We start from the raw sequence: 26,478 nt of genomic DNA, 5'->3' as shown, positions 1-26,478 counted from the left end.
TATTTTAGTACTGTAGCGGGTTGTGGGTTTATAGGGTAATAGGGTGGGAAGTAATTTAATTATGTTAAATTAATTATTAATTGGTAGGAATTATAAATTCATTTTAATTAATTGGTAATTAATTTTAATTAATTGGTAATTCATTTTAATTAATTGATTAATTGATAAATATGTTCTGTAGCGGGTTGTGGGTTTATAGGGGAATAGGGTGGGAATTAATTTAATTATGTTACATTAATTATCAATTAGTAGGAATTATAAATTAATTTTAATTAATTGGTAATGATTTTTAATTAATTGGTAATTAATTTTAATTAATTGATTAAGTGATAAATATGTTCTGTAGTGGGTTGTGGGTTTATAGGGGAATAGGGTGGTAAGTAATTTAAATGTAATTAAGTAATAATGTTCTTTACTTAATCGTTTTGTTAATTATATAATTGATAATTAATTATTAATTGGTAATTAAATAATATTATATGGTATTTTTTATTAATTTTTTAGTTACAAATATTTTGATAATCATGTTTTTAATAATTATTTATTAGTATTTGTAAATTGTTTATATTTATTTAATAGTTAATATTTTTTATTATTTATAAAAATACATTTATTTATAAGTTTGTTATTTTTACCCCTACGCTATCCAACACTTTCCCTACTGTTGCACTCTGTGGAGTTGGAATAGTAATTGTTACCCCTACGCTATCCAACACTTTCCTTACTGTTGCACTCTCTGGAGTGGGAATAGTAATTTTTACCCCTACGCTATCCAACACTTTCTCTACTGTTGCACTCTCTGGAGTGGGAATAGTAATTTTTACCCCTACGCTATCCAACACTTTCCCTACTGTTGCACTCTCTGGAGTGGGAATAGTAATTGTTACCCCTACGCTATCCAACACTTTCCCTACTGTTGCACTCTCTGGAGTGGGAATAGTAATTTTTACCTGTACGCTATCCAAAATGTATTTAATTTTTTTAATTAGTTTTACATTGTTATTAATTGTATTTATATTATTATTTTATGTATATAAATTTATTTGTAATTTGTTATATTTTCATTTATTTATAAGTTATTAAAATAATTATTTTAGAGTTATTATTAATGAAGGATATACTATGTATTATATCTTTATTATTATTAGTTTTTATTACATTATTGATTAATTTTAAATATTATAATATATTTTAACTATATTTATTACATTTATAATTATTATTTTGTTAATATTACATTGTTTCTTATTAAAATAAAACGATATTTTCCAAAAAACGATATTTTTGACATCGATATATTTTTTTCGATATTTTTGTACTTACCTTGTCAGAGATAGGATCTCGATATTATTGCCATCGATATTTTTATTGCGATATTTTGGTAGGTAGATATTTTTGTAGTCGATATTTTGTCATAGATTCCAGCCAGGGATGTGCAGAACCCCACTATGGAAGGAAACTGATGAGTGAAGTTAACATCCTACAGGAAGTGAGTTTGCCATGCAGGAAAGCAAACCGAAGAGTGCTGTTGTACAAGAGCTGGATTTGACTTTCCCAAAAAATAGACCTCTGAAAGTATGTTACATTAATTGTCTGTATCCTTTATTAGCGGTACACATAAGGCTTTCAGACTGCTAAATCAACATTGTCAATGATACCCAAGGGCTCTACATTGCACAGAATGTAAACATGTAAACATATGACTCACACGGTTTGCAGCATGGACATTCTGACATTATCTTCTGATGGCCATCACAGGAACATGATCATGTGTGGTGTATTGATTGATGTGCAACACCTGCAAAATACCTTTATGGTCCAGAACTCAAAAAGGCCCCACCCCCCACCCCCAGTTTAGTGCCTCTTTGAGGGAGCACCCCGCACTTCAATGAGATCTCAGCAATTTGAAAAGCAGAGGAGAACAAGCTTCACAGGGCATTGGGATGAATTGATGGATGAATGACTGGATGATGAACGGATGAAGATGTCTGTATGTGAATGAACAAATCCATAAAGTTATGTTAGAGAAATGCACAAATAAGTCAACTGATAGACGCAAGGAAGGAATTAATTAATTAACTCATTTCGAGAATTATAGGCCTGCGCACACCCTATGAGCAGGTGAATGAGGGACATCTTGTTGCAGCAGGCAGGATTCACAATGGGGCTATGGGATCAACGTATTTCTTGGGTCCGTGCTGTCTTTATTTAATTAGTTTGTCCATGTGCTGTAAATAGCGAAATGTATCATGGGAGCCTGTGCACAGGTGGAGAACGGGTTTATAAACCAGGCCCCTCGTTGGTTAACAATGACACCCTATTGAAAAGAATCTGTAACAAGTGGTCACATGAGCACACACATACACACACACACAATAACAGCAGGTAAATAATATCAGACAACTATCTCAGAAGTACAGCAGTGATGTAGTCCACACTAAGATGATGCAGAACATGAGCGGACCCATGTGTGCAGCCCGGTACCCAAGGCAGGAAGAAAACAATGATAAGGTGCAAAACAAACTATTCATACCAAACAGACCATATTATTAATGCTACCAACTGTTAGTTTTAAACCCTGACAAAACCAACAAGATATCTATTCATGGCATAACAACACATTTTATAAATAGATTACAAATTTGATTTTCAGTTAAAACTTTACAAGTTGTTCCCTGTCAATTGTTACTATGGCTTAACAACAGTTACTGCAGGAACTCAACACATCAGGGTCACGTGCATGAAGGAAGACACATGTCTAGATACTGAACATGAAATATGTAAGTAAATAAATACTTCTTTTCAAATCGCTAAAAGTTATAGCCTAGCAACAAAAGTATCATTTAAAACCTAGATTTTTTTGAGAAGTTAACAACCGTTAAATTCCGAAATTGCTGACTATTTTTTTTTTTTTTTTTTTTTTTTTTATCGGTGTGACATTACCTGTCTTTATGGAGTTTTTCAGCTTGGGATGAGTGAGGTATGTGCGAAATACGATTTTTATGCCGCAATTTCCATATGTTTGAAGTATTTATGAGCAGTTTTTTTGTTCCTCTGCTTCCCACTAGAGAGCTGGGAAAATGACTGCATGTGTGTTTTTACCACACAACGTGTACCGAGTCCTCACTGGAATACAGAATCAAGTTTGCACCTGAATTGTTGATAAAAGGGGACTCGGATTGGGCCCCCCCACAATCTCTAAGTCCTTTTACACAGCTCAGTATGAAGGGGGTTCCTTCAGTCCCAGGCAGGATTCCATCATGTTTCTTATTTGTGTGGAAGTATGAGGTTAGGTAGATTTCCAGATATGTTTCTAAAATTCAGAAGTAAGTGACAGAGTGACAGACGATGGCGGCCAGGCTTCTATTAAAGTCAAGTGACTTACTGCCAAGCGGGCGATTCTACAAAAAACCTGTTGGGCTGGGATGGAATTGGTCAGTCAAAGCCTTTTACTAAACTTACAAGTAATGTTCACTGCTGAGGCGCAGACGCTTCTGCATGCTGGTAGAATGTCAAAAAATAGGCTGGAAAATGTAGTTTCTAAAAATAGAAATGTAGTTTGCTAAAATAAAAATGTAATTTGCAAAAATAAAGGCCACATCAAAATATTAATCTTCAAAAACTGCATATCTTTAATCCCACTACAAAACACTTGCCACCAGCCAAACTGGGATTGGTATTGGAATAATACTTTACTTCAGACCTACAATATGATAGGTGAATGTGGCTAGTTATGGGAATTTGTAGCAGGTGTTTTTTTTTTGCAAGGACTTCTGCTTGTACAGTGTTAATTGTTGCAATTGTTTGGATTCTATATTTTTTAAGTCTATATTTTTAAGGTCTTTGTTTTCACAGGCAACCCTCTTGAATACGTTTTAGGGACAGATGCACAGAGGGGTCCCAAGGCTTCCTTTGAATTAATTTGAAAACTCCAATTTCGTGTGATTCGTGAGATTTCAAGCGTTTTATTCTTCTGAACAGGTGTCTGAAAAAATCAATTTCACAAACACAAGATTAGCAGCAGTATTTTCAGAGATAGTACTTATGTTTAAACAAACAGGAGTATTAGCCGTACAATCCCAAAGCCCAATGCTAATATTCAGTATTAATTTAAGAAGTGCATCTTTACAAAGAATTTTAAAAGTGTTCAACCAAGTCCCTGACATAAGTCAGTGCTACCTGTGGTGTTTCTGCTCAGGTGTGTTGGAAGAAGACTGTGGAATAGCCTTTTCAGTTGTGTACTCCATTCTGGGGCACAACTTGCGCCAGATCTGTTGCAATCATTATGATGCATAAAGGGTATATAATATATATTCCTTCCTAGGACCCTAACATAAAAATATATTTAGAAGGTTGAAAAATGTTGGGTTTGTTCATTTAAAATGTAAGGGACATTGTAGGAGTTTGTCAGTTACAGTGTTCTAAAAGAGATTGATGATTCACAGTCACCAGGTCTGATTTGGAGTTTGATGTATTGGGTGTGTCATATCCTATGGCACTTGTAATACGGCGGACGGGATATCCGTCACATTTGTCACATCCCACAAACTCCAAATCATCCTCTAGGGATAATTGTGCTCTGTGAATTTGTCAAATTTGTGAAATAAAAGGTTGTCAACTTATCCAACTTTTTTCCGCAAGGTCGGGATGAGGGAAGAGGTAAGGTCTTATCATCTTATATACCTGAACTTCGACATCTTATTCATTTAATGATTTCCATCAAACCTCATGTTGGAAAAGGCCCTGAATCTAGGAGGTGATTCTCAAGATGTATTCAACATTCATACAAAAGTTTTATATTATTTTGAAATTTCCAGCATAATTAACTGATCACAAACATTCGGCTATAAACACATTCTTTGTCTGAAAAAGAAAACAGGAACCAGCAGCCTCGTCGGCTGCTGGACTACAGCTACAAATCTTTGCCGAGCAGATCAATCTCATCCAGTACGAAATCCATGTCTTCGCGGCTGACTTGAGGGCTGATGATGATCTGACGGAAGAAGTTGACTTTGCCCCGGTGAGGCTGGTAGCCCACCATCATGCTGCCTTTTTTCATCATCCGCTCTTTAATAACAGGAGCCACCTGAGAAGGAAGAGGATATGTGATGAATTCTGGGACCGCTTATCAGCCAGATTTAAATATATACACACATGAAAAGAGGCATATGTGAAAATGTAATCCCATGGCTAGTTCTTACAGATTCCCTGCATAACCAAATTCACATAAGCCACATGCAGTGGAAAGATCTCCGAATCAATTGCTCATAAAGCTATGTCAAAAATAGGGATATTTTAGTTAGGCAAGAATATCACCCAATCGTAAACTATTTGTACAAATCAAAAGTATTGAATGGGTTTCTAAAGGTGGAACAATATGCAGAAATGTACACTTTTATGTCTCAAGTATATAGCAATGCTTGCCATATTTACGAAGGACTTTCAGAAAAATAAGTGAAAGAAAACCAGAGATACTACAACTAGGCCTGTGAAATATGTAAATTATGCTTGCGTAATTCATTAATTTCACGAATTTTACATTAGGCTTGTTATGTGAAATTCCCAAAATTATGCGATTATGAAACTTTGCATAATTACACTGCATATGTGCTAAATATTTACAATGAATCGTGCCATTCACAGTAAAAAAATTGATGTATTGCATTTTCTTTTGATATCTAGGGACAGATTTACAACCCCCTTGCGACATGTTTACGACACTGTTGCGTCACTTCTGTGACACAGCGGCGTCATAAACAATGTGCCACCATGCGGCAGATTTACAATGTGACGCATCTAGTGAGATACGTCACATTGTAAAGCCCTGGGCTACATTATACCTGCATCAGGAATAATGTATGCAGGGTGGGCGTTCCGTCGCAAGGAAGCCCGGTAAAAGTGACGCAGTGAAATCAACAAGATTTCACTGAGTCACCTTTACTTCCATGCTGCGTCAAAACCCTGCACCTGCTTGAAGCAGGCATAAGTAGTGAAGCAGCATGTCAGGCATAGGGCGCCCCTGAGCATTGCTGGAGTTGCGTTGTGCTTGCCACATGACTACAGCACCGCGCTGCCCTTACGCCAGAAGATGCAACACACATCTGGCTATCCTTGCCCCACAGTGCTCTGCATTGTAAACGCGACACATGCGTGGTGGTGCAAGGGTATTCCTGCATGTCGCATCTTTATTGCTGCATCCCTGCTGATATACAGTGATGCGCCAGTCCTTGTAAATCTGTCCTGTAGTCTTTTTCTCTTTTGTTCTTTTTTATTTTTTCTCTCCTTCTTATCTATAATTTAATTTGCTCTCTATATGACTTTACATACATTGTTAACCAAAACTATTAAACTTCCTGAAATCTAAAAATTGGCACGAGGGCGCATTTCATGTTAAAATATAGCACAAAAGGACAGATTTATATTTCACATATTTTTGCGTAGTTTTGCTCGAATTTCACGTAATTAGACAAAAGCAATTTACGCAAATTTCACATGCTGCTAAATACAACCGAAATGTACATGAGTTAGCCAAACATACTTTACTTCCATGGTTTCATCACTTCCTGTAAGAGAAGTAGGCTTTTGTTAAGGTTGAACATGGAAAACCCTCACAGATGTAACAAATGATGAGAAATTGTTCTACCTTTATAGGTACAGTGCTTAGCATTGAAAGTTGCAACACACTCTCCAAAAGTTTGATTATGCATAATTTCTGAGGCAGTCCATCTTGCATCGGGTTTGACGTCATTACCACATTTTTGGGGAGGAAAGATGATAAGGGCGGGATTTCCTTTAATTGCCTATCCGCTGCCATACATCAAATAGAACCCTCCCTATAGCTCCATCTCTCTCTCAGAAATAAGGGAAGGGAGTAAATGTTTCTGCAATCTCACATCTCATATCCGAGTTCAGGTTATTGCAGCTGCCCTGCCCTCCCCTCCTTCTGTTATATCTGTCAAACCTGGATCACGATTCATCCAGAGGGGGTATGAGGAGGATGCAGAAAACAGGAGAGTGACTGAATGTGCAATTACATAAATAGATGTAATGCAGAGTGAGTACAGGATGTTTAGTGGTTTAAACACAGAGATCAATTTCTTAGACCCAGTGAGAATCCATCATGTCTTCTTTCTTTTGCCCATGAAGTTAATGTCAAGAAAGGGAAATGAAAAGAGTGCAAGGCCATGCACATTTTCCTATTATCCTGCACACTGCTTCCCCCAAATTAGAAAAATAATATTCTCTCTACTCTCAATCATGCTTTTTTTAATCATATGGATTTACATATTGAAAATTTAACTTCCAGACTATACCATCTTGCCCTATTCGTCACAGCATGAAAATTGCTATCAATAGCACAAAAACTAACAGTTTGATTACAATCCTGGCGGATGGGATACTTCATCCCAAACATGACTGATATCTTGTTTGCCGTATTGCAAGTTCCATAGGATATAATGTAATTGTAATACAGCGGATAGGATATTCATCACGTTTGTGACAGAGTATCCCATTCGCCAAGATCGTAATCATGCCCTAAAACAATTATCACAAACAAAAGCAGTAGCAACGAGGGGTGTTAATCCACATGCATGTTCCAAAGTCTAGCAGCTCCAAATACCATGGTGGACACCGCTACATAATTAAGGACCTCCAGAGAGGGTTGACTACAACTAACTTTGTAGGCCTAGCACAATCTAGCCAACATCATGGCAACAAACACAGTGTTATGAGCAATCATAAAGGTAACTATCTTAAGAAGACTACTGAGAGAAGCTGACAGTCCGGTCACATAAATGGAGAGCAATTGAACATGCCTCGTGTCAATGCTCGCGTTTCTCCATCAAAGAGCACCACAACAGCAGGTTCAGCCATCTTTCGCTTCAGCACTCCAACACCTCCATTCTCCTCAAACATCAACCTGCTGACAGTAGGACTAAGACTGGGCATCGCACTGATTTGCGGACCACAGCACTGGCGAGAAACCAGGCGTCGCAAAAAGAACTTTCTTGTAATACACTTTTGAATGGATGAAAGTTCACCACGCCGATGAGTGCCCCATTCACCAGGCCACTCATCAGCCTGGCAGAGCACAGCTTGACCTTCTAGGACATGGAGATACAAAACTTAACTTCAGCCAGAAATAGTTACTTCGTCAGTTCAACACATATACATCACTCCAAGAGGCTGGACTGCTCTAGACACTGATCTTCTTTCTTCTCCCAAGGGCCGAATGATGGCATGTTGGCCTTTCTTCATGCCTAATCCTGTGTTTGCTTTATCCTCACACATGTGTGTCCTTCAGGTTCCTCGCTCACTTGCCTCACCACCAATGTAATGGTGTGGCCACTGGCCAGGTACTAGTAGACAAAGAACTTTGGGGAAACTGGTACAATTCTGAAAATGTATTATAGTTAAAAGTAGGCAGATAACCACCAGAAACAATCATGCTCCAAAATATGACCACGCAAAAGATACAAGTCGACACCTCCTAAGTGACATTTTCTCACGTGGCAACAGTATCATTCTTACTAGAAAGACAATCCCACCTCAACACCAACTGCTCTTGCAGTCATGGTGAGGGAGGCAGGAAGGCACTGATGTGGATGTGTGGGCCAATGACAGGAAGAAAGGATGTGTTGACATGAGTTTCCCTGTCTGTCCTTTGCACAGACTGATCATTCCACATGGTTAGATGCATTGATGTGATGATGTCAGCATTGATACACACAAATTGCCTACTACAAATAGCCCCGAAATGCATGGGACTGGCTAGTCAGCTACACCGCCTAATTACTCAGCCTTTACAGGAGACAAGGAATTGTACAACACTATTATTTTTTTTAATGGTTTTATTTAGCATTTTCAGAAGAAGAACAAGACACACAGTACATTTCCTAATGAAGCAGTGTGAAGTACATAGAAGTAGGAAACACGGGCCAGGCCCCCGCCCAAGCAATCAGCACCAATCAATTACAAATGCAGTCAGCACGTACATACAAAAAAACACACAAAAAAAGGGGGAAAAAACCAACATCATTCCACTCGCATGGTCCCAATGGAATACAGCCAGCCAGTTGGAAGTTCGGCTCTCGAGAAGCCCCTCTCGGTGTACGACGAGGACATGAGGTGAAGATCAGACACCGTAATGGTTCTAGACATTTTCATACGGAACCCTCCCGCCACCTGTAAACGGTGTGCAGTCATAATATCGAGTCTTTTATTTCGACTGGACAGAATATCGAGTAAAAAATATAGAATGGACATAATATCGACTAGACATAATATAGACAACAAAAATATCGACTAGAGAAAATTAATATCGAATAGAATGGACATAATATCGAATCAAAAATATAGAATGGACATAATATCGGCTAGACATAATATAGCCAACAAAAATATCGAATTTAAGGTAAGTTAATAATAATTTTTATTTTTGGTGTAATATAAGTCTGTAGCGGGTTGTGGGTTTATAGGGGAATAGGGTGGGAAGTAATTTAATTCTAATTAATTAAATATGTTAATTTATTTATTGATATTTATTTAGAATTAATTGTTAATTACTTATTAATTGGTAATTAATTAAAATATAATTGGTAATTAATTATAATTGATTAATTGATAAATATTTTAATTTTAGTAATTTATTTTCTGTAGCGGGTTGTGGGTTTATAGGGGAATAGGGTGGGAAGTAAAGTAATTATAATTAATTAAATATGTTAATTTATTTATTGATATTTATTTAGAATTAATTGTTAATTAATTATTAATTGGTAATTAATTAAAATATAATTGGTAATTAATAATAATTGATTAATTGATAAATATTTTAATTTTAGTAATTTATTTTCTGTAACGGGTTGTGGGTTTATAGGGGAATAGGGTGGGAAGTAATTTAATTATAATTAATTAAATATGTTAATCTATTTATTGATATTTATTTAGAATTCATTGTTAATTAATTATTAATTGGTAATTAATTAAAATATAATTGGTAATTAATTATAATTGATTAATTGATAAATATTTTAATTTTAGTAATTTATTTTCTGTAGCGGGTTGTGGGTTTATAGGGGAATAGGGTCGGAAGTAATTTAATTATAATTAATTAAATTTGTCATTTAAATTATTGGTATTTATTTTGAATTAATTGTTAATTAATTTTTAATAGGTAATTAATTAAAATATAATTGGTAATTAAAATAAATTTATTAATTTTGAAATTGTAAATTAATTTATTGTTAATCGGTAATTAATTAGTATGAGTAGGCAATTTTTATAATTAAATAACTTTATTTTGTATTTATAAATAAATATTTAATATTTTTTATACACAAATAAAATATTTTATTTATTTGTAATTGGTATTACTATTTATGTTATTTATATCTATTTGTGAAGTATTTACTTTCCCTATTATTGCACTCTCTGAAGTTGGAATAGTAATTTAAACCCCTACGCTATACAACACTTTCCCTACTGTTGCACCCACTGGAGTGGGTATGCAACGTTTACAACGCAACTTTTACTATGCACTACCATTACAACGAAACTTTTACAACGCAAAAACTTTTACAACGCATACATTTACAAAGCATGTTTTTACAACGCAGATACCTTTACAACGCATACCATTACAACGTAAGTATTGCTAAGTATATAATTATTTTTAAAATGTTATATGTTTGGGTTTTTGGGTAAAGGGGTATTTTTAGGGTTCAGGGTCAGTTTTCAGTTTTTGGGTAAAGGGGTATTTTTAGAGTTCATGGTCAGTTTTCAGTTTTTGGGTAAAGGGGTATTTTTAGTGTTCAGGGTCAGTTTTCAGTTTCTGGGGTAAAGGGGTATTTTTAGGGTTCAGGGTCAGTTTTCAGTTTTTGGGTATAGGGGTATTTTTAGGGTTCAGGGTCAGTTTTCAGTTTTTGGGTTAAGGGGTATTTTTAGGGTTCAGGGTCAGTTTTCAGTTTCTGGGGTAAAGGGGTATTTTTAGGGTTCAGGGTCAGTTTTCAGTTTTTGGGTAAAGGGGTATTTTTAGGGTTCAGGGACAGTTTTCAGTTTTTGAGTAAAGGGGTATTTTTAGGGTTCAGGGTCAGTTTTCAGTTTTTGGGGTAAAGGGGTATATTTAGGGTTCAGGGTCAGTTTTCAGTTTTTGGGTAAAGGGGTATTTTTAAGGTTCAGGGTCAGTTTTCAGTTTCTGGGGTAAAGGGGTATATTTAGGGTTCAGGGTCAGTTTTCAGTTTTTGGGTAAAGGGGTATTTGTAGGGTTCAGGGTCAGTTTTCAGTTTTTGGGTAAAGGGGTATTTTTAGGGTTCATGGTCAGTTTTCAGTTTTTGGGGTAAAGGGGTATATTTAGGGTTCAGGGTCAGTTTTCAGTTTTTGGGTAAAGGGGTATTTTTAGGGTTCAGGGTCAGTTTTCAGTTTCAGGGGTAAAGGGGTATTTTTAGGGTTCAGGGTCAGTTTTCAGTTTTTGGGTAAAGGGGTATTTGTAGGGTTCAGGGTCAGTTTTCAGTTTTTGGGTAAAGGGGTATTTTTAGGGTTCAGGGTCAGTTTTCAGTTTTTGGGGTAAAGGGGTATATTTAGGGTTCAGGGTCAGTTTTCAGTTTTTGGGTAAAGGGGTATTTTTAGGGTTCAGGGTCAGTTTTCGGTTTCTGGGGTAAAGGGGTATTTTTAGGGTTCAGGGTCAGTTTTCAGTTTTTGGGTAAAGGGGTATTTTTAGGGTTCAGGGTCAGTTTTCAGTTTTTGGGTAAAGGGGTATTTTTAGGGTTCAGGGTCAGTTTAGGGTTTTTGGGGTACAGGGGTACTTTGTAAAAATAAAGTAAAATTACATTTAAATTACATTAATTAAATACAATTAAATAAAATTAAATTATATTATAATATTTTAAATTAATTTATATTAAAAAAAATATTATATACTTACCAATACTTACGTTGTAATGGTATGCGCTGTAAAGGTATATGCGTTGTAAAATCTTGCGTTGAAAATGTATGAGTTGTAAAAGTTTTTGTGTTGTAAAAGTTTTGATGTAATGGTAGGTGTTGTAAAAGTATGCGTTGTAACGTCATACATCCCTGGAGTGGGAATAGTAATTTTAACCCCTACGCTATCCAGCGCTTTCCCTACTGTTGCACCCACTGGAGTGGGAATAGTAAATTTTACTTCTACGCTATCCAACACTTTTGCTAATGTTGAACTCACTATAGTTGTTACAATAAATTTTAACCATTTTCTATGCTACGCTAAAAATGTTAAATATGTTTATTTAATAATATGTTTATATATATATATATATATATATATATATATATATATATATATATATATATATATATATATATATATATATATGTATTATTTTTGGTGATATAATTTTTTTAATTATAGAAATTATTTATTAAAATTAAAATTTTAAAATAATTATTTCTAAGTTTATATTAAATATATTTATTACTATATTAGTTTTAACTTAATTTAAAGACATTTAAAAAAATCGATATTTTGACAGTCTATATTTTTGTAAGTCGATATTTTGGAGTCAATATTTTGGTACTTACCTGTTTGTAGATAGGGAGTCGATATTTTGTCACTCGATATTTTTCACTCGATATTTGTGTATCTCGATATTTGTGACGTCGATATTATGTCAGTGATCCCTGTAAACGTCATAGGTGAGTAGTGAATGGGCGCCATATGACATCAAAGCTGCTCCAGACCATGCACAGAGAAGATGTCAGCGCAGTGCTATGATTGTGTGATTGTGGTAGCTACTTTTCCCATTTTTCACCTTCAAAAGTGAGGAATTTTATTTCTTTAACTTCAAAGACTATGTGCAAGGTGGGGCTTTAAATGTATCAATATTGTTTGGAGGGGGAGGAGCTATGCGCGGATCCAAGATGGACGCGCGAGCAGAGGGTTCCCGAGACCCCTTCCGCCACCCTAATTTATCCTGCCACAGATCCTGATTTGGACAACGGGTGCTTCCCGTTGATGCCCTGCTGATATCGAAAGCTTTTTCCAAAATTCAATTTGGCCACCGGGAACTGGACTTGTTGCACCCCATAATCTGAGGCCTACGGCGGTGACCATCCGGGGGCTCGCGTTCCCGTGGTGCCCAGGTGGCAATTGAACAACAACGGCTGGAGTGACGCCTCCGCTGCCCCTGTACTACTTTCGGTTTCGATTTCGGTCATTGTTGGTGCCGACTCATTGCTGGTAGACACTGCTGCTCTGCTCTAGTCGCAGACTCGCATTCTGCTGTCGCTCCTCGACTTCTCGACTCCTTCAGTTTGCCGTAGGGGTGCCCAGTCTGTCCAGGTCTCGGAAGACCCTTTGGAGCTCGTTGAACATTATGACGGGCAGGACGGACCCCGAGAGGCGCCATGCCAGAGGCACGAATCGAGGGGGAGCCGCTCAGACCCAGACTATAGACCGCTTTACTCGCCCGAAGGGATCCCCGGGGGGATCGAGTAAGTCCCCCGGAGAGGCTGGTGACGGTGCCCCTGTGAATGAGGAGCCGACTTTGGCAGATGTTATGGGCGCCATTGCCAACATCCAGACTGCGATGGGGCAGCAATATGAAACTCTTGCTACTAAGTTGGATACGTTGCGATTGAGGTCAACCTTATCAGGACAGACCTGGGGAAAACCAACGAACGAGTCAAATCGTTGGATGTGAAGACGGCGAGCTTAATTACGGATGTCTCGGATCTTCAGACCGAGGTCCGCGACCTTCGCATGGACAGGAACTCGTTTGCCCGTCGGCTAGATGATTTCGAGAGCCGGGCCAGACGAAATAATGTCCGCATCGTGGGCGTTCCGGAGACTTCCGCGGAAGTACCGACGGATCTTCTGGTTGAGGACCTTATCCGGAACTATTTGTCACCAAAGGGTCTTAGTAATCTTTTTGCAGTGGAGCGCGCTCATCGAATTCCAGGTGGGAAGCCCAAGCTTGGGGCCGCTCCGAGGCCTATCATAGCCAGGATCTTTAACTACCGGGATAGGGACGCTATCCTGCAGGCATCCCGTGTCACTGGTCCCACCAAGTTTGAAAAGGTTTCGATCAGTTTCTACCCGGACTTCACCCAGGCAGTGCAGAAGCAGCGTATGGCCTTTACGGGGGTGAAACGACGACTTAGAGACATGGACCTGAAGTATGCCATGCTTTTTCCGGCTCGCCTGCGGATTGAGCATAAAACATTTTTCTTTGATCATCCCGAGGCGGCCAGTGACTGGTTGGACACTTTGCCGACACAGCATGCTCGCTCGGAGAATATGAGGGGTGCCGAGGGCGGCCTGGAAGACCTGGAGTAGTGAGTCGGTGCCGATGAGCCATTATTGGACGCTTTGCAGTGGCTCTGTGATATTGATGTATATACGCAATTAATACCCGGGGGTGGTTGGACTCGGGACTTTTCCTCCTCAGGGGACACTTTTCTCTCTTCTTGTAGGTTAGTTTAATGGGGCGACAGGCACATTGCAAGTTGGGGTGGCTTTCTGGTCTACCACAGGGGTGCAGGGAGGGGGGTTGTGTGTTGAGGGTTCTTTGGGGGATGGGGGGGTCTTTTCTTGTTTGTTTCTTTCGAGGCTCTGATTTGGTCGCTCTTTTCTCCTTTGTGCTTGCTCTGTGGCGGGGGGGGGCTGTTGTTTTTTGTCTGGGATGGGGGATAGGGGGCTGCGGGTGCTGAGCTGGAACGTTAATGGTCTCGGGGATTGAATTAAACGGGGGATAGTTTTGCAGTACTTGAAGCATCACGCCCCGGATATTGTACTACTACAAGAAACGCATTTGGTGGGCAATACGTGCCGTGCGCTGAATAGGAGAGGCTACCGTTTGGTGGCCCACTCTGGATTCACCACTGGGTCGAGGGGGGCGGGTATCTTGGTTAGGAACTCCCTCCCCCTCGAGGTAGATGACGAGGTGCTAGATGATAGGGGTCGCTATGCTGCTATCGTGGGTCGGTGGGAGGGGAAGACGATTTCCATTTTGTCTGTGTATGTTCCCCCCGGTCTGCAGTCAACCACATTTTCGGATTTGGTTGGAGTAATCCTAGGGCTCCCCGATGGTTTGCTAGTAGTGGGTGGAGATTTTAACTCGGTGGTCAGTGGAGAGGAGGATCAACACCCTTGTAGGACCCTCCCCACAGCGCAGTTATGGTTGGGCCGGTTCATGGATACACTGGGCTTAGCGGACTGTTGGAGACAGCTCCACCCTGGCCAGCTCCAATACACCTTTTTCTCGGGGGCCCATGGTAGTCTGTCGCGACTCGATTATATTCTTATTCCGGCGGCACACATGGTCTCAGTGAGGGAAATTAGGCATCTTGCGAGGGGGATTTCAGATCATTCCCCATTGTGGCTCACCATTGATGTGCGGCTGGAGTCAGGGGTTCGTGTTGCTCCTATTAATTCGTGGCATCTTCGTGACCCCAACATCCGCAAGGAAGTGGCTAAATGTGTGGATTATTACTTTGCCGAGAACGAGGGGTCAGTGTCCTCCCCTGTTACTCTGTGGGAGGCGGGTAAAACTGTGATCCGGGGTCAGACCCTCTCTTTGATTGCCAGCGAAAGGGGGCGCAGAACTAAAGAAGTGGTACGGCTTGAAAGCGATATCTCTGAATTGGAAGAACGGATGGAATCGGGGATTACGCCTGCTAGCTTACACTCCTTGGCGCTCAAACAGTTTGAATACAGGGCTCTGGTGACTGATGCGGCTAAGGTGATGAATCGTGAACAGCAGGGACGCTTGTATGATTTGGGTGATAAGGCGGGGAAATTGCTTGCTTGTCTTGATAAGCGGGATAGAGTGAATCGTGTTGTGCCTGTTGTTGAGCGAGGGGATGGTGTGCGAGTGGTGGACCCGGTCGAGATCGTTGAGGTCTTTGCCCAGCACTTTCGAAAGGTGTATTCGCCGGTCTCGGATAGACCTGAGGCGGACTCGCACCTGTTGCTCCGCGATATCACGTTGCCTAGCCTCTCGGAGTCGGACAGAGAGCTTATGGAGGTGGATTTTTCCACCGATGAAGTAGCACTCGCTATCCGTGCGCTTCGTTCTGGTAAGGCTTCGGGCCCGAATGGTTTACCAGTGGAGCTGTATAAGTTGTGTCCTGATAAAATGGCGCCGCACCTTCGTCGAGCATTCTTGGCGTCGCGAGATCTCGGGCTTCTTCCCCGTGATCAGAGACTGGCATCCATTGTGGTCATTCACAAAGACGGAAAGCCCCGGGAACATTGTTCATCATATCGGCCGATCTCGCTTCTGAACGTGGAGCCTAAGGTTCTTGCTAAAATGTTGGCGAACCGCGTGATCACGGTGATCGGTGACCTTGTGCACCCTGATCAATCTGGGTTTATCCCCCACCGTAACACTGCCCTCAATCTGCGCCATCTGCACGGTGTTCTGGCGAGGGCGGGATCTCTTGCAGATCCGTCCGTTTTGGTTTCCCTTGACGCCTCGATGGCTTTCGACACTGTGGAATGGCCCTATTTGTGGGCTGCCCTCGCTAAATTTGGCTTCGGTCCTAAGTTCATTGGATGGGTTCAACTGTTGTATGAACAACCGCTTGCGCAGGTGGTGGTTAACGGAAGGGCCTCGTTCCCTTTGTCCTCGGACGTGGCACCAGACAGGGCTGCCCTTTGTCGCCTCTCCTTTTCGCGCTTGCTCTTGAACCCCTTGCCGCGTGGCTCCGTTGGGAGCGCTCGCTCCAGGGCATATGGTGGTCTCCTACCTTTGAGGATCGGGTATCCCTGTATGCTGATGATATTCTGTTGTACCTCACTTCTCCCCGTAAATCATTGGGGGTTCTGTTCGACGTCCTGAGCTCCTTCGGGAAAAATTCGGGTTTGGTTATTAACTGGACCAAATCCTGTATTTACCCGCTTGCGGGTGGACAACCTTCTCTGCCTCGCTACTGCCCTATACCTGTCTCCAGGGATGGTTTCAAATACTTGGGGATTTACATCTCTATGGACCCTAAAGTCCGATTTGAGCGAAATTTACTGCCTCCGCTGGCTCGACTTCGGTCGGATGTGGCGGCATGGTGTGGACTGCCTCTCTCCCCTCTGGGGAGGGCAGCCCTGTTTAAAATGATGTCTCTTCCCCGATTCTTATACGCACTCCAGAATACGCTGGACTTGGTTCCGGCTGGATATTTTAGTGAAATCGAGGGCCTCCAGAGGAAATTGATTTGGGGCGGGAGGCCGCGTATAGCGCTGGCGAAACTGATTTTGCCCTGTATGATGGTGGGATAGCCTTACCGGATGTCAAACGTTATTATTGGGCGTCCCAGTTGAGTGCTATTAATCACGCAATGTTTGGCCCTGTCCCTAATCCTGCTTATGATATGGATAAGTGGCAGCTCCCGGGAGGGGATTACAATAGGGCGCTCTATTCCAAGGGTGCCGGACGGTGTTTGACAGGTCCCACTGCGGTGGCACTGCGTGTCTGGGGCAGTGCGACATCAGCCACGGGTTGGACTGATAGACTCACTAGGGCGACTCCTCTCTATGCAGCTGAGAGATTGGGTGGTCTGTGGTCCTCGAAGGGTTTCGATAGGTGGGACCTTATCGGTATCAGCAAAGTGGGTGATCTTTGGACCACCAATAGAGTTAAAACTCTTGACGAGTTGCAACGGGAATATAAACTGAGTGATAGGGAATATTTTCGATACCTTCAGGTCCGCCATGCGCTCAATTCGGTTTTCCCTGCTGGCACTTCGATCCCTGAGTCTTCTCCCTTGGAGGATAGAGTGCTTGATGGGCATGTCCCCGACAGCACTATCTCCCTCATCTACAAGAAACTCATTAATGTCCGTTCGGACCTTCTTGTGCAGCTGCGTGAGGCATGGACTAGTAACGGGCTGGAACTAGACGATGAGGATTGGCAGGCTGCAGTTTCTTCCCCAAAGGAAGTTGCTATTCCGGCACGTCTCCGGCTGGTGCAGCTAAAGATTCTTCATCGCACCTATGTCACGGGTCCATGATTGATGCATATGGGTTATTCGATGGATGGGCTATGTCGGCGTGGATGTGGTTTGCTTGCTACTTTCCTCCACATTATATGGGAGTGCCCGGAGGTAGTGGTTTTTTGGACTTGAGTGCATGAGGTGATGGGAGAGGTGACGGGCGTCGGGCTACTTCCTGAGGCCCGGCGCTGCCTGCTGAATATTTGGGAACCGAATGACTGCACCGTTGCCCAGACTCAGTGGGTCACACTGGGAAATATTATTGCTAAACGAGATATTGCTCAACTCTGGGGGTCTCATAGGGCACCACTGGTCTCGACCTGGGAGGAGAACATGGACTGGTGCATGTTTAGGGAAAAAATTGCATACGTCTCCCGGGGTAGGCCTAAGAAATGGGGTAGAATTTGGGGCCCGTGGAATTTGTATCGTGGTGGGATTTGTGACCCTCCTTTCGTAGAGACCCGTGATGATACTGGTTCTCCCTGATTGTACGTTCCAGTAATCTGGAATGTTTGTCTAATGTAAAGTGTTGCTCGCTCTTGGTCCCCACACCCCATCTCCATGATTTCCTGTTGTTCGCTTTTCGTTCTCCCCCTCATGTCACATGTAGCAGCTTCTATGTTGGTAAATTGGCCTCGTCTTCTTTTCTTTTGGGTTCTTTTATTTGTTCTTTGTGTGTTATAAAAATGGAAACCTTTTATTCCTCCTCATTTACCAAATGCTTCTGACCACGTCGTGCTTTTCCGCTGCCGGGCCCTTGGGTTGTCGGCTGATGAGCTGTGTACTGCTTTGTTTTTATTGTTTCGTATTGCTGGCCGGCCTTGGTGGTTGTAGGCCTGTATGTGTCTTTATTTTGCAAATAAAGGTTTTCAAAAAAAAAATATATATATTGTTTGGAAGAGCAGAGGTCTGTTTTTTTATATTTTTCCCATAAGCTGGCACCATATGCCAACACTACCAAGAATGACCACCATATGGACACCAGATGCCAGGGGTGGTCATAGTATGGCAGAGATTGCCACAGTACATGAAGGCCCACCTCATATCATAAATGCCCCCAGTCTGGCATCGACGGCTTCGTTGTGTACTTTTGAAACCCTGCCTCCCGTTATAGATTCCATGGCTTAGATCAAATAAGGATCCCTGCCCCCATTACATCTTCTGCCACCATGTACCTCTATTCAGCACCTATTTAACCAATCTGTTCAACAGTTCTGTGCGGTCGGCGGAGTACCCTTGCAAATGGAAACATGCCCTGGTACTCCTGCTTCTGAAAAAAAAGGCAGGTTCAGGCCTCCTCAGTATGGCAAATTACCACCCTATTTCCTTAATCCCATATGTGGAAAAAGTAATTGAGAAGCTTATACAATCACAACTTTTTCTTTATTTCGAGGAAAACAACCTGCTGAATGTGTCCCAAACGGAGTCAGAGTTATCACAGTAGGAAAACCGCTCTGCTGGCCCTGACCGATAACATCAGGCTGACTGACGATAGGGGGCAAATCTGCTCTCCTTATCCTTCTGCAGCCTGTGACACTATGTCCCATGCTGTTCTAATCAAAAGACTGCATGCGATCGGTCTTCAATGACCTACTCATGACCGGTTTCTATCCATCCTGTTGGGCAGATCACAGTCCATTTACCTTCCACCGTTTAGACCTGATCCTTCACCCTAACATGTGGTGTCTCCCAGGGCTCATCTTTGGGCCACACACTCTTTAACATTTATATGACCCATTTGGAAGACACTGCAAGAGCAAGGGGGAGTTTGACATGTCCTACACCAAAAATACACAGCTGATTGAATCAATAGCAGAAAATACTGAAACAAGCAGATGCAACCCGATAGACTGCCTGACCTGACTTCACTCGCCTCATGGATGAAAGATCAGTGCTTGAAACTGAACGGAGATAAAACTGAAATGATTCTCCTGTGGATGGCAGATTCCATCTTGAATGACTCCGGGTAGCCCAACATTCTTGGCCCTGCATCTACCCCTAAAAACACAGTGAGGAACTTAGAGATTTTAATAGGCAACACACCTTCCATGAAAGAGCATATTACCTATATATGCAGCTCATGTTATGGCACCCTGCACCTCTTGCGCCAAAACCCTCATCCAGTTGTCTCTCATAAGCCACTTAGATTAAGGAGATGCTTTGTATGTCGGAATGGCGAATTATCAATTTTCCCTTTTGCAAATTATTAAGAACCTGACCGCCTGCCTGATATGCAATATTCCTAATACACCTGCATTACATAACATAATGTAAATTAACATGAAATAAAATAACATAACATATAACATGGTATAATATAACAAATGGCCATCATATGCCGGGAGTGCTCACCAGAAGCCGAAGAGAATCCCTGTGAGCCAAGGGTGGTCAGGCATGCCAGCATGGCTACAATATGCAAGGGGGTGGGAGGTCGACGTAAACTACGGTAGGCTCTTTGCATGCCAAGATCCGAGGAGAGCTACTTGCTGTCAAGAAAGGCTTCTGTAGTAAAGTACCTCTTTTGACATGGTTATCCCCCCACTTTATGCCTGATGACTGATGTGATTTTGAACTGTGAGTGCCCTGGGTCCCTGCAAAACGTGTCCCCAGGGTCACATCTCCTTCCCTAAAATGTGCCCCTAGTAAACAGTAGCCCCGATACCTAGGGCAAGCGGACAGAAGAAGGTCCCCTAGGGGCCCCTCACCCAGACAAGGTGGTGCCACCCTCGCAGTCTGAGTGTCCAAAGGGCAGGACAAATCCAAGGAGTTGACTTAGCACACAGCCCTGTGAGCCATGTCACCCCACACTGCTTGAGGTATAGATAAATCACCTCTCTAGAAGGCCTTAATAGCCCTAAGGCAGGCTGCAATATACCCCAGGTGTTGACACCCCCGCATGAGTCAGGGAAGCCATAAAAAGTACATGGGCTGGATACCCATCCGCATGAGTTTCCTAGCTACATGATGGCTTTCCTGAATAAATCATTGCTGATTCCAGTGTCAGATTTATTAATAAGTTCACACAGGACACCCTTCTAGAGGGTCCCCTGAATCCTTATTAGCCACTAGTGTGAGTGTCTAGTTTTAGCCAGCCTGTCATCACCAGACATGTTTCTGAACTCCTGGGTGGAGAGCCAGAGCTCCTCGGATCCAGAAACAATGCCTGCCCTGGGTGGAGGTAGTCACACCTTCCTCCTGCAGGATCTGCCTAGGCAGAAGCAGGAACTTAAAAGGACATGCCATCTTTGAACCCTGCCCCCAGCCCTCTTCTGTTAGAAGCAGATGGGAACCTACCAGTCCTGTTCCACTGTTGGTGGGGGATCTGGCGGGAAAATTAGATAAAATTTGAGGTGTGTCTACCTTTCCCCTGTACCTCTCTGCAGGTGGGGCAGGCAAGGTAGACCCCACGTTTCACTATCTTCCATCTTGAGTATGGGGATGTTAGCTAATTAGAAGTCAGGGTATGCACACTCCCCACGTGGGGTGAGCCTAAAGGGGTGTAGGCACTCCACAGGTAAGCGGCCCATTGGCTACTACCAGGCCCCTCTAAATTCAGTATTTAGTGGTTCTCAGAGAAACTGACTTCAGATTTGACGGACATAATGAAGACGACGGAAGAAGACCGCTGGTGGAACAGGAACTGAGCCCGGCTACAGAAAAAAACTGTGCAAACCATGCCAACTGCAAACAGAACTCGACAATAGCACCCTGCTGTCCCTCCTGAAACCTGCTAGACTTCCAAGAAACCCTGGAGTCTCTGCAACTCTTTGCCAATTTCCAAGAACCTTACTTTGGGCTACAGGCTCTATTTCCCGGCATCTACCGATAAAGAAACCACTGTGGTTGAGGACTGGCACACTCTGTATTGACGCAACTCACCACTGGAAAGAACGTTGCAGCATTCAAGGCCTCCACCCACTCGAGGGATCCTCTCAGCGCAAAGACTCCTGCTGGAAACAGCCCCGTTTCTGAGAGCCTGTGCTTTCCTGCCAGTGCCTTCGACAGCGTAAGCAGCAATGTTAGCATGACCGCCTCCTGCTCCGTGACGGACTGCTCTTCATCACATCTGTGGCCTGACCATTGCCAGTGAACTCTGACATACAGTATACACGACTTCTGGTACTCCTGCTCCAGGTGCATCGCAACTCCTCCTGTACCCGAGTCCTGGACCTTCATCTATCCGGTGAAGACCTTCAACCGTTCCAGGTAGCGGGGTCTTCCGAAACTCCTCGGCAGAGTCCTCCTTCCAGCGACCGCAAAGGTAACTGCGTTGGCGGTCCTCAACCATCTATGACTACACCTTCAGCCTGGCAACCGCGACCGCTGGGTTGGCATTGCTTTCATAGAACTACAGTGATCTGCTGCCGGCGACCGCAACGGTAACTGGGTTAGCAGTTTACTGAACTCCATTAAAAGTATACATCTCCTTTGCTTCCTGCACCGACTGCAATGGTAAACATTTGACGTCATCTCTCGCCGAGTTTGTAGATACTGATAGTACTGCATACTTTGAACTGCATTGCCTTTTATCCCGATTTCCACAGTCTGCAAACTATTTATTGGAATATTTTAAAACTGTAGAAAGTATATCTCTGGTTTGAAGTCTTGTTTCTCAAATATATATAAAGATAATTGTTATTTTTATACAAATTGGTCTTGGATTTATTCTTGAGTGTGTGTTTCAAATATTGCCTCTGTCAGTACAAAAATGCTTAACAATGCCTTCTGATAAACCTTACTGCTCACCCACACTACCACAAAAGTGAGTTAGTATTATCAACTTATTGCCTCTATCTTCCTTTGGAGATCTCTCGCACTCTCTATATAGTGTACTTCACTTCAGCACACTGTACACAAAGGCAGTTTCCTACAGCCACCGTGTGGCAGGAATACACACCGAGGCCAGGTTGGGTACTCATGGGAAAAGAGTGTACCAAGATGCCAGTGTGGCCTCTGTCCCCACACCCTAGAGGCCAGGCAGCCACAGTTACAGGAACACGCTGCTGTATTGTTAAGCAGTTGTTTTTAAACAGCCTATGGGCATATGCATCAAAAATCGGTAATACAAGTCCTTATTAGCGAACAATAAGGAATCGCTAATAAGGACTTGCATACCGCGATGCATCAAGAGATTCGGTATTAAATACCGAATCGGTAAAAATCGCAAAATAAATCCAAAACCACGACTGCGAGACCCCAAAATAAAGATTAGCAAATACGGATTAGCAAATACCGAATCGGTATTTGCGATTTCGGTATAAGCGAATTCGCAAAAAATAAAACGGCGCATCTGAAGCAGGTTGATGACATCACAACCAGGAAGTAACACAGCCCATGCTTCATTCAGTGCCCTGAGGAGCTCAGAGGAGGAGGTAGAGCACAGGAGCTGAGGAGTGACACAGTGCCAGCACAAACCAGATACTGCACAGAATTCCAGGAGGAAGAAGGATGCACCCTAGGACAAGGAAACGCCCAGGTAGAGGAAGCAAAAGTTTTCTGACAAAGAACTTGAACTACTCATTGAGGGGGTGAGCAGCAAACATGACAAGCTGTTTGGCAAGCTGTCCCTGAAGGTGCCTGAGTCAGAGAAGCGAAAGATGTGGCTGCGCATCAAGGAGAGGGTGAATGCTGTAGGAGTCACCCACCGCAGCATTGACGATTTAAAAAAGAGGTGGTATGACCTCAGGAAAAGGGCAAAGGAGAGGATTGCAGAAAGGGTGAAGGATGCAGCTGGCACAGGAGGGGGAACATCGAACGTCACACCAAACACAGCCCTCGAGGACTTCGTTGAGGCTACCATTAAGCCTGAAGCTGTTGTGGGGGTCACCCAATTGGACAATTCCAGTGCTGCGGCAGGAGGACAAGGTAAGATGCATGCCAGTGCAGATATGCAGCGTGTTGTCAACCCCTGCCCATTCCCCCAGGCCAAACACAGTGCATATGTAGCGGTGCCTAACGCATATCCCCTCACCAGAGTGTTGCATCATGGGAGTTGTAGTCATATCATGAAAGAGTGCATGTCTGACCCTTGATGTGAATGAAATGAAACCAGCAGCACTGGGCCAAATGTCAGTCCAAATATGTCCTTTATGTAGATGAAAGTATGCAAAACAGATACATCATGACAAAATAATAACAATGCACTGTTTCACACACAGATGCATCACACCTTGATTCAGACGACAGCGGCCGCCTCGTCATGTCTGAAACCCCAGTGGTGACAAATGCTGAGACCTCGCAGGGACGTGAGCCCACAACACCACCATCACCACCGCCACAACCATCACCACCAACACCACCACCACCACCACCACAGCGGACAACTACACCACCACTACCACCACCGCAGACAATTACACAAAGCCGCAGGGAAAATGTCCCCTCCCTGCAGGTGATGGAGACAAAGCAGAGGCCAGCAGCCACAATTGTTCCACGGCAGACAGCTGTTACTCCGACCGCCCAAACACCAGCACGTGTGCGAGTCCGACAGCGGGCCAGGGCCCTGGGTAGAGCTGCAGGGAGATCTGAGGATCCAACAGACGGGTACAGAGTGGTTGAGACATGGATGCTGCGTGTCCAGCGCCTGCAGGGTAGACACATGCGTGCTATTAACAATGACCTTTCCAAATTGTCAAACAAAATTGGCGTGAGATGACCACAGACGTTGCTGAGGGCAACAGAGACATTAAACAGTGCCTGCAGGAACTCACACGTGCTGTCATTAAAGGCCAACAGAGCGAGCGCCGGAGGCATCGGCAGAACATGCTCCATTCCAATGCCTCCATTAGGGCCATCTCTAAGCTGTGCAACAGCACAGCTGTGCTTTCACGCAGGTCTGTGTCCCTGCAGGTCGACTTGGGGCAATATTGTGGAGATGTGGCTAAGTCCTTAGAAAAAGTGACCACTGCAGTGGAGCATCTGCAGTCTGGGACTTTCAGTGCCAGCAGTTTGGGAGGGGAGGAGGGGAGTGAGGCTGCTTCAAGCATGAGCAGCATCTCTGTGCCGGAGGCCAGCGAGAGGAGGCGCAGTGCGCGCAGCGCCACAGCCACTGACCCACATCGCGGCGATGTGGAGGAGTCACGAGACAGGATGCTGGGGGTACATGGCAAGCGCAAATAGCCATGTTCCATTGACTCCCTGGCCATGGTGACGTAACCATGGGCCAACTATACTGCCACATGATACACCCGTGATGACAACGGACATGTATCCCAATATTTTTTTGAATCTGCGTCATGTTGGTGTCTCATTTATCTGAACCTGACAGCTGCTCATGAGCATTAAAAATTTGCAAACAAGATCATGTTGTGATAGCTCATTCTTACCTGTCTCAGAAGTGATGCTGGGTGATGTATGTCCGCCTCCTTTGGCCTTCTGCTGTGTTAGGCACGTGTGGCTGTTGGTGTTGGGGTTGCTGTGCACGTAAGTCGTCCTCTCCGTCCACCTCTATTAGTATCCCCCTTCTTGTGGCAATGTTGTGCAGCATGGTACAGACCGCTATGATCCGGCAGCAGGTCACTGGGTCATACTGCAAGGCACCTCCTGTCTTCTGTAGTATCCGGAAGCGACTCTTGAGGATGCCAAAGGTTTGCTCCACCACATTCCTGTTGCTGATGTGTGCTGTGTTGTAGCGCTGCTCCTGAGGTGTTGCTGGGTTGAGGTAGGGAGTGAGGAGATACTCACGCAAGGCATAGGCGCTGTCACCTGCAGGGTGGGGAGCAAAGGGTTAGCAGCATGAATGCAATTGTACATGTGAGGATGGAGTTACTGATGAGGCATTAGTATGTACCTAGAAGGTGTCCCTCTCCAAATTCACCGTTGATCAGACGCTTGTGGATGCCACTGTGACGGAATATGTATGCGTCGTGTGTGCTTCCGGGGAATTGGGCTACGATGTCCTTTATGATGTGCTTGGCATTGCACACGACCTGCACGTTGATTGAATGATATGACGTCCGGTTGCGGAAGATGTATTCGTTGGCTGAGGGAGAACAGATGGGGACATGAGTGCAGTCAACACATCCTATCACATGGGGAAATTGTACCACCTGGTAGAACTCCCGTTTGGTGCGGTTCAACTGCTGTGGGGTTGTGGGGAAGCTGATATGGCGATGTATAAATGTCAGCATGGCATCTAGGAATTTGTGGAAGAAGCGTGATAGTGCGCTTTTGCGACACGCCTCCAGCTTCTGCTATTACCCCCTGGAAGCTTCCAGACGCCAGCATGTGCAGGCTGCATAGCACCTGGACATGGGCTGGGATGGCGTTGGTCCTACGGGTCTGGTAGTGCAGTAGTGGTTCCAGCTCAGCAATGAGGCGCATGATTATCTGTACTTGTCGTAGATCAGTTCCTCTGTCTGGCCCAGCAATGTGATGCGCACCCTGAAGACCCTGTCCTGGATCATCCTCCTGCGCTGTGCAAGAGCGTTGATTCTCCTCCTCCTAGCAAGCACGTAGGGGGCAGCCTTTTTGGTAGACATACAGGGTCTCCAGAGGCATATTTAAAGGGTTTCTGAT

General features: G+C 43.3%; 1 protein-coding gene across 1 annotated transcript in view; it reads right to left on the bottom strand.

The window, feature by feature from the left end:
- Positions 1–4,808: 4,808 nt before the first annotated feature.
- GADL1 (glutamate decarboxylase like 1) overlaps positions 4,809–26,478 on the bottom strand; it is a 654,887-nt gene continuing 633,217 nt past the window's right edge. Inside the window, exon 15 of the mRNA XM_078663939.1 lies at positions 4,809–5,086. Within this exon, the coding sequence (XP_078520065.1) occupies positions 4,913–5,086 (174 nt within the window). The 3' untranslated portion in view covers positions 4,809–4,912. The remainder of the gene's footprint in view (positions 5,087–26,478) is intronic.

Source organism: Lissotriton helveticus, chromosome 10 (assembly GCF_964261635.1).
Source record: "Lissotriton helveticus chromosome 10, aLisHel1.1, whole genome shotgun sequence".
Classification (NCBI taxonomy): Eukaryota; Metazoa; Chordata; class Amphibia; order Caudata; family Salamandridae; genus Lissotriton; species Lissotriton helveticus.
This window is presented reverse-complemented; position numbering and strand designations above follow the sequence as displayed.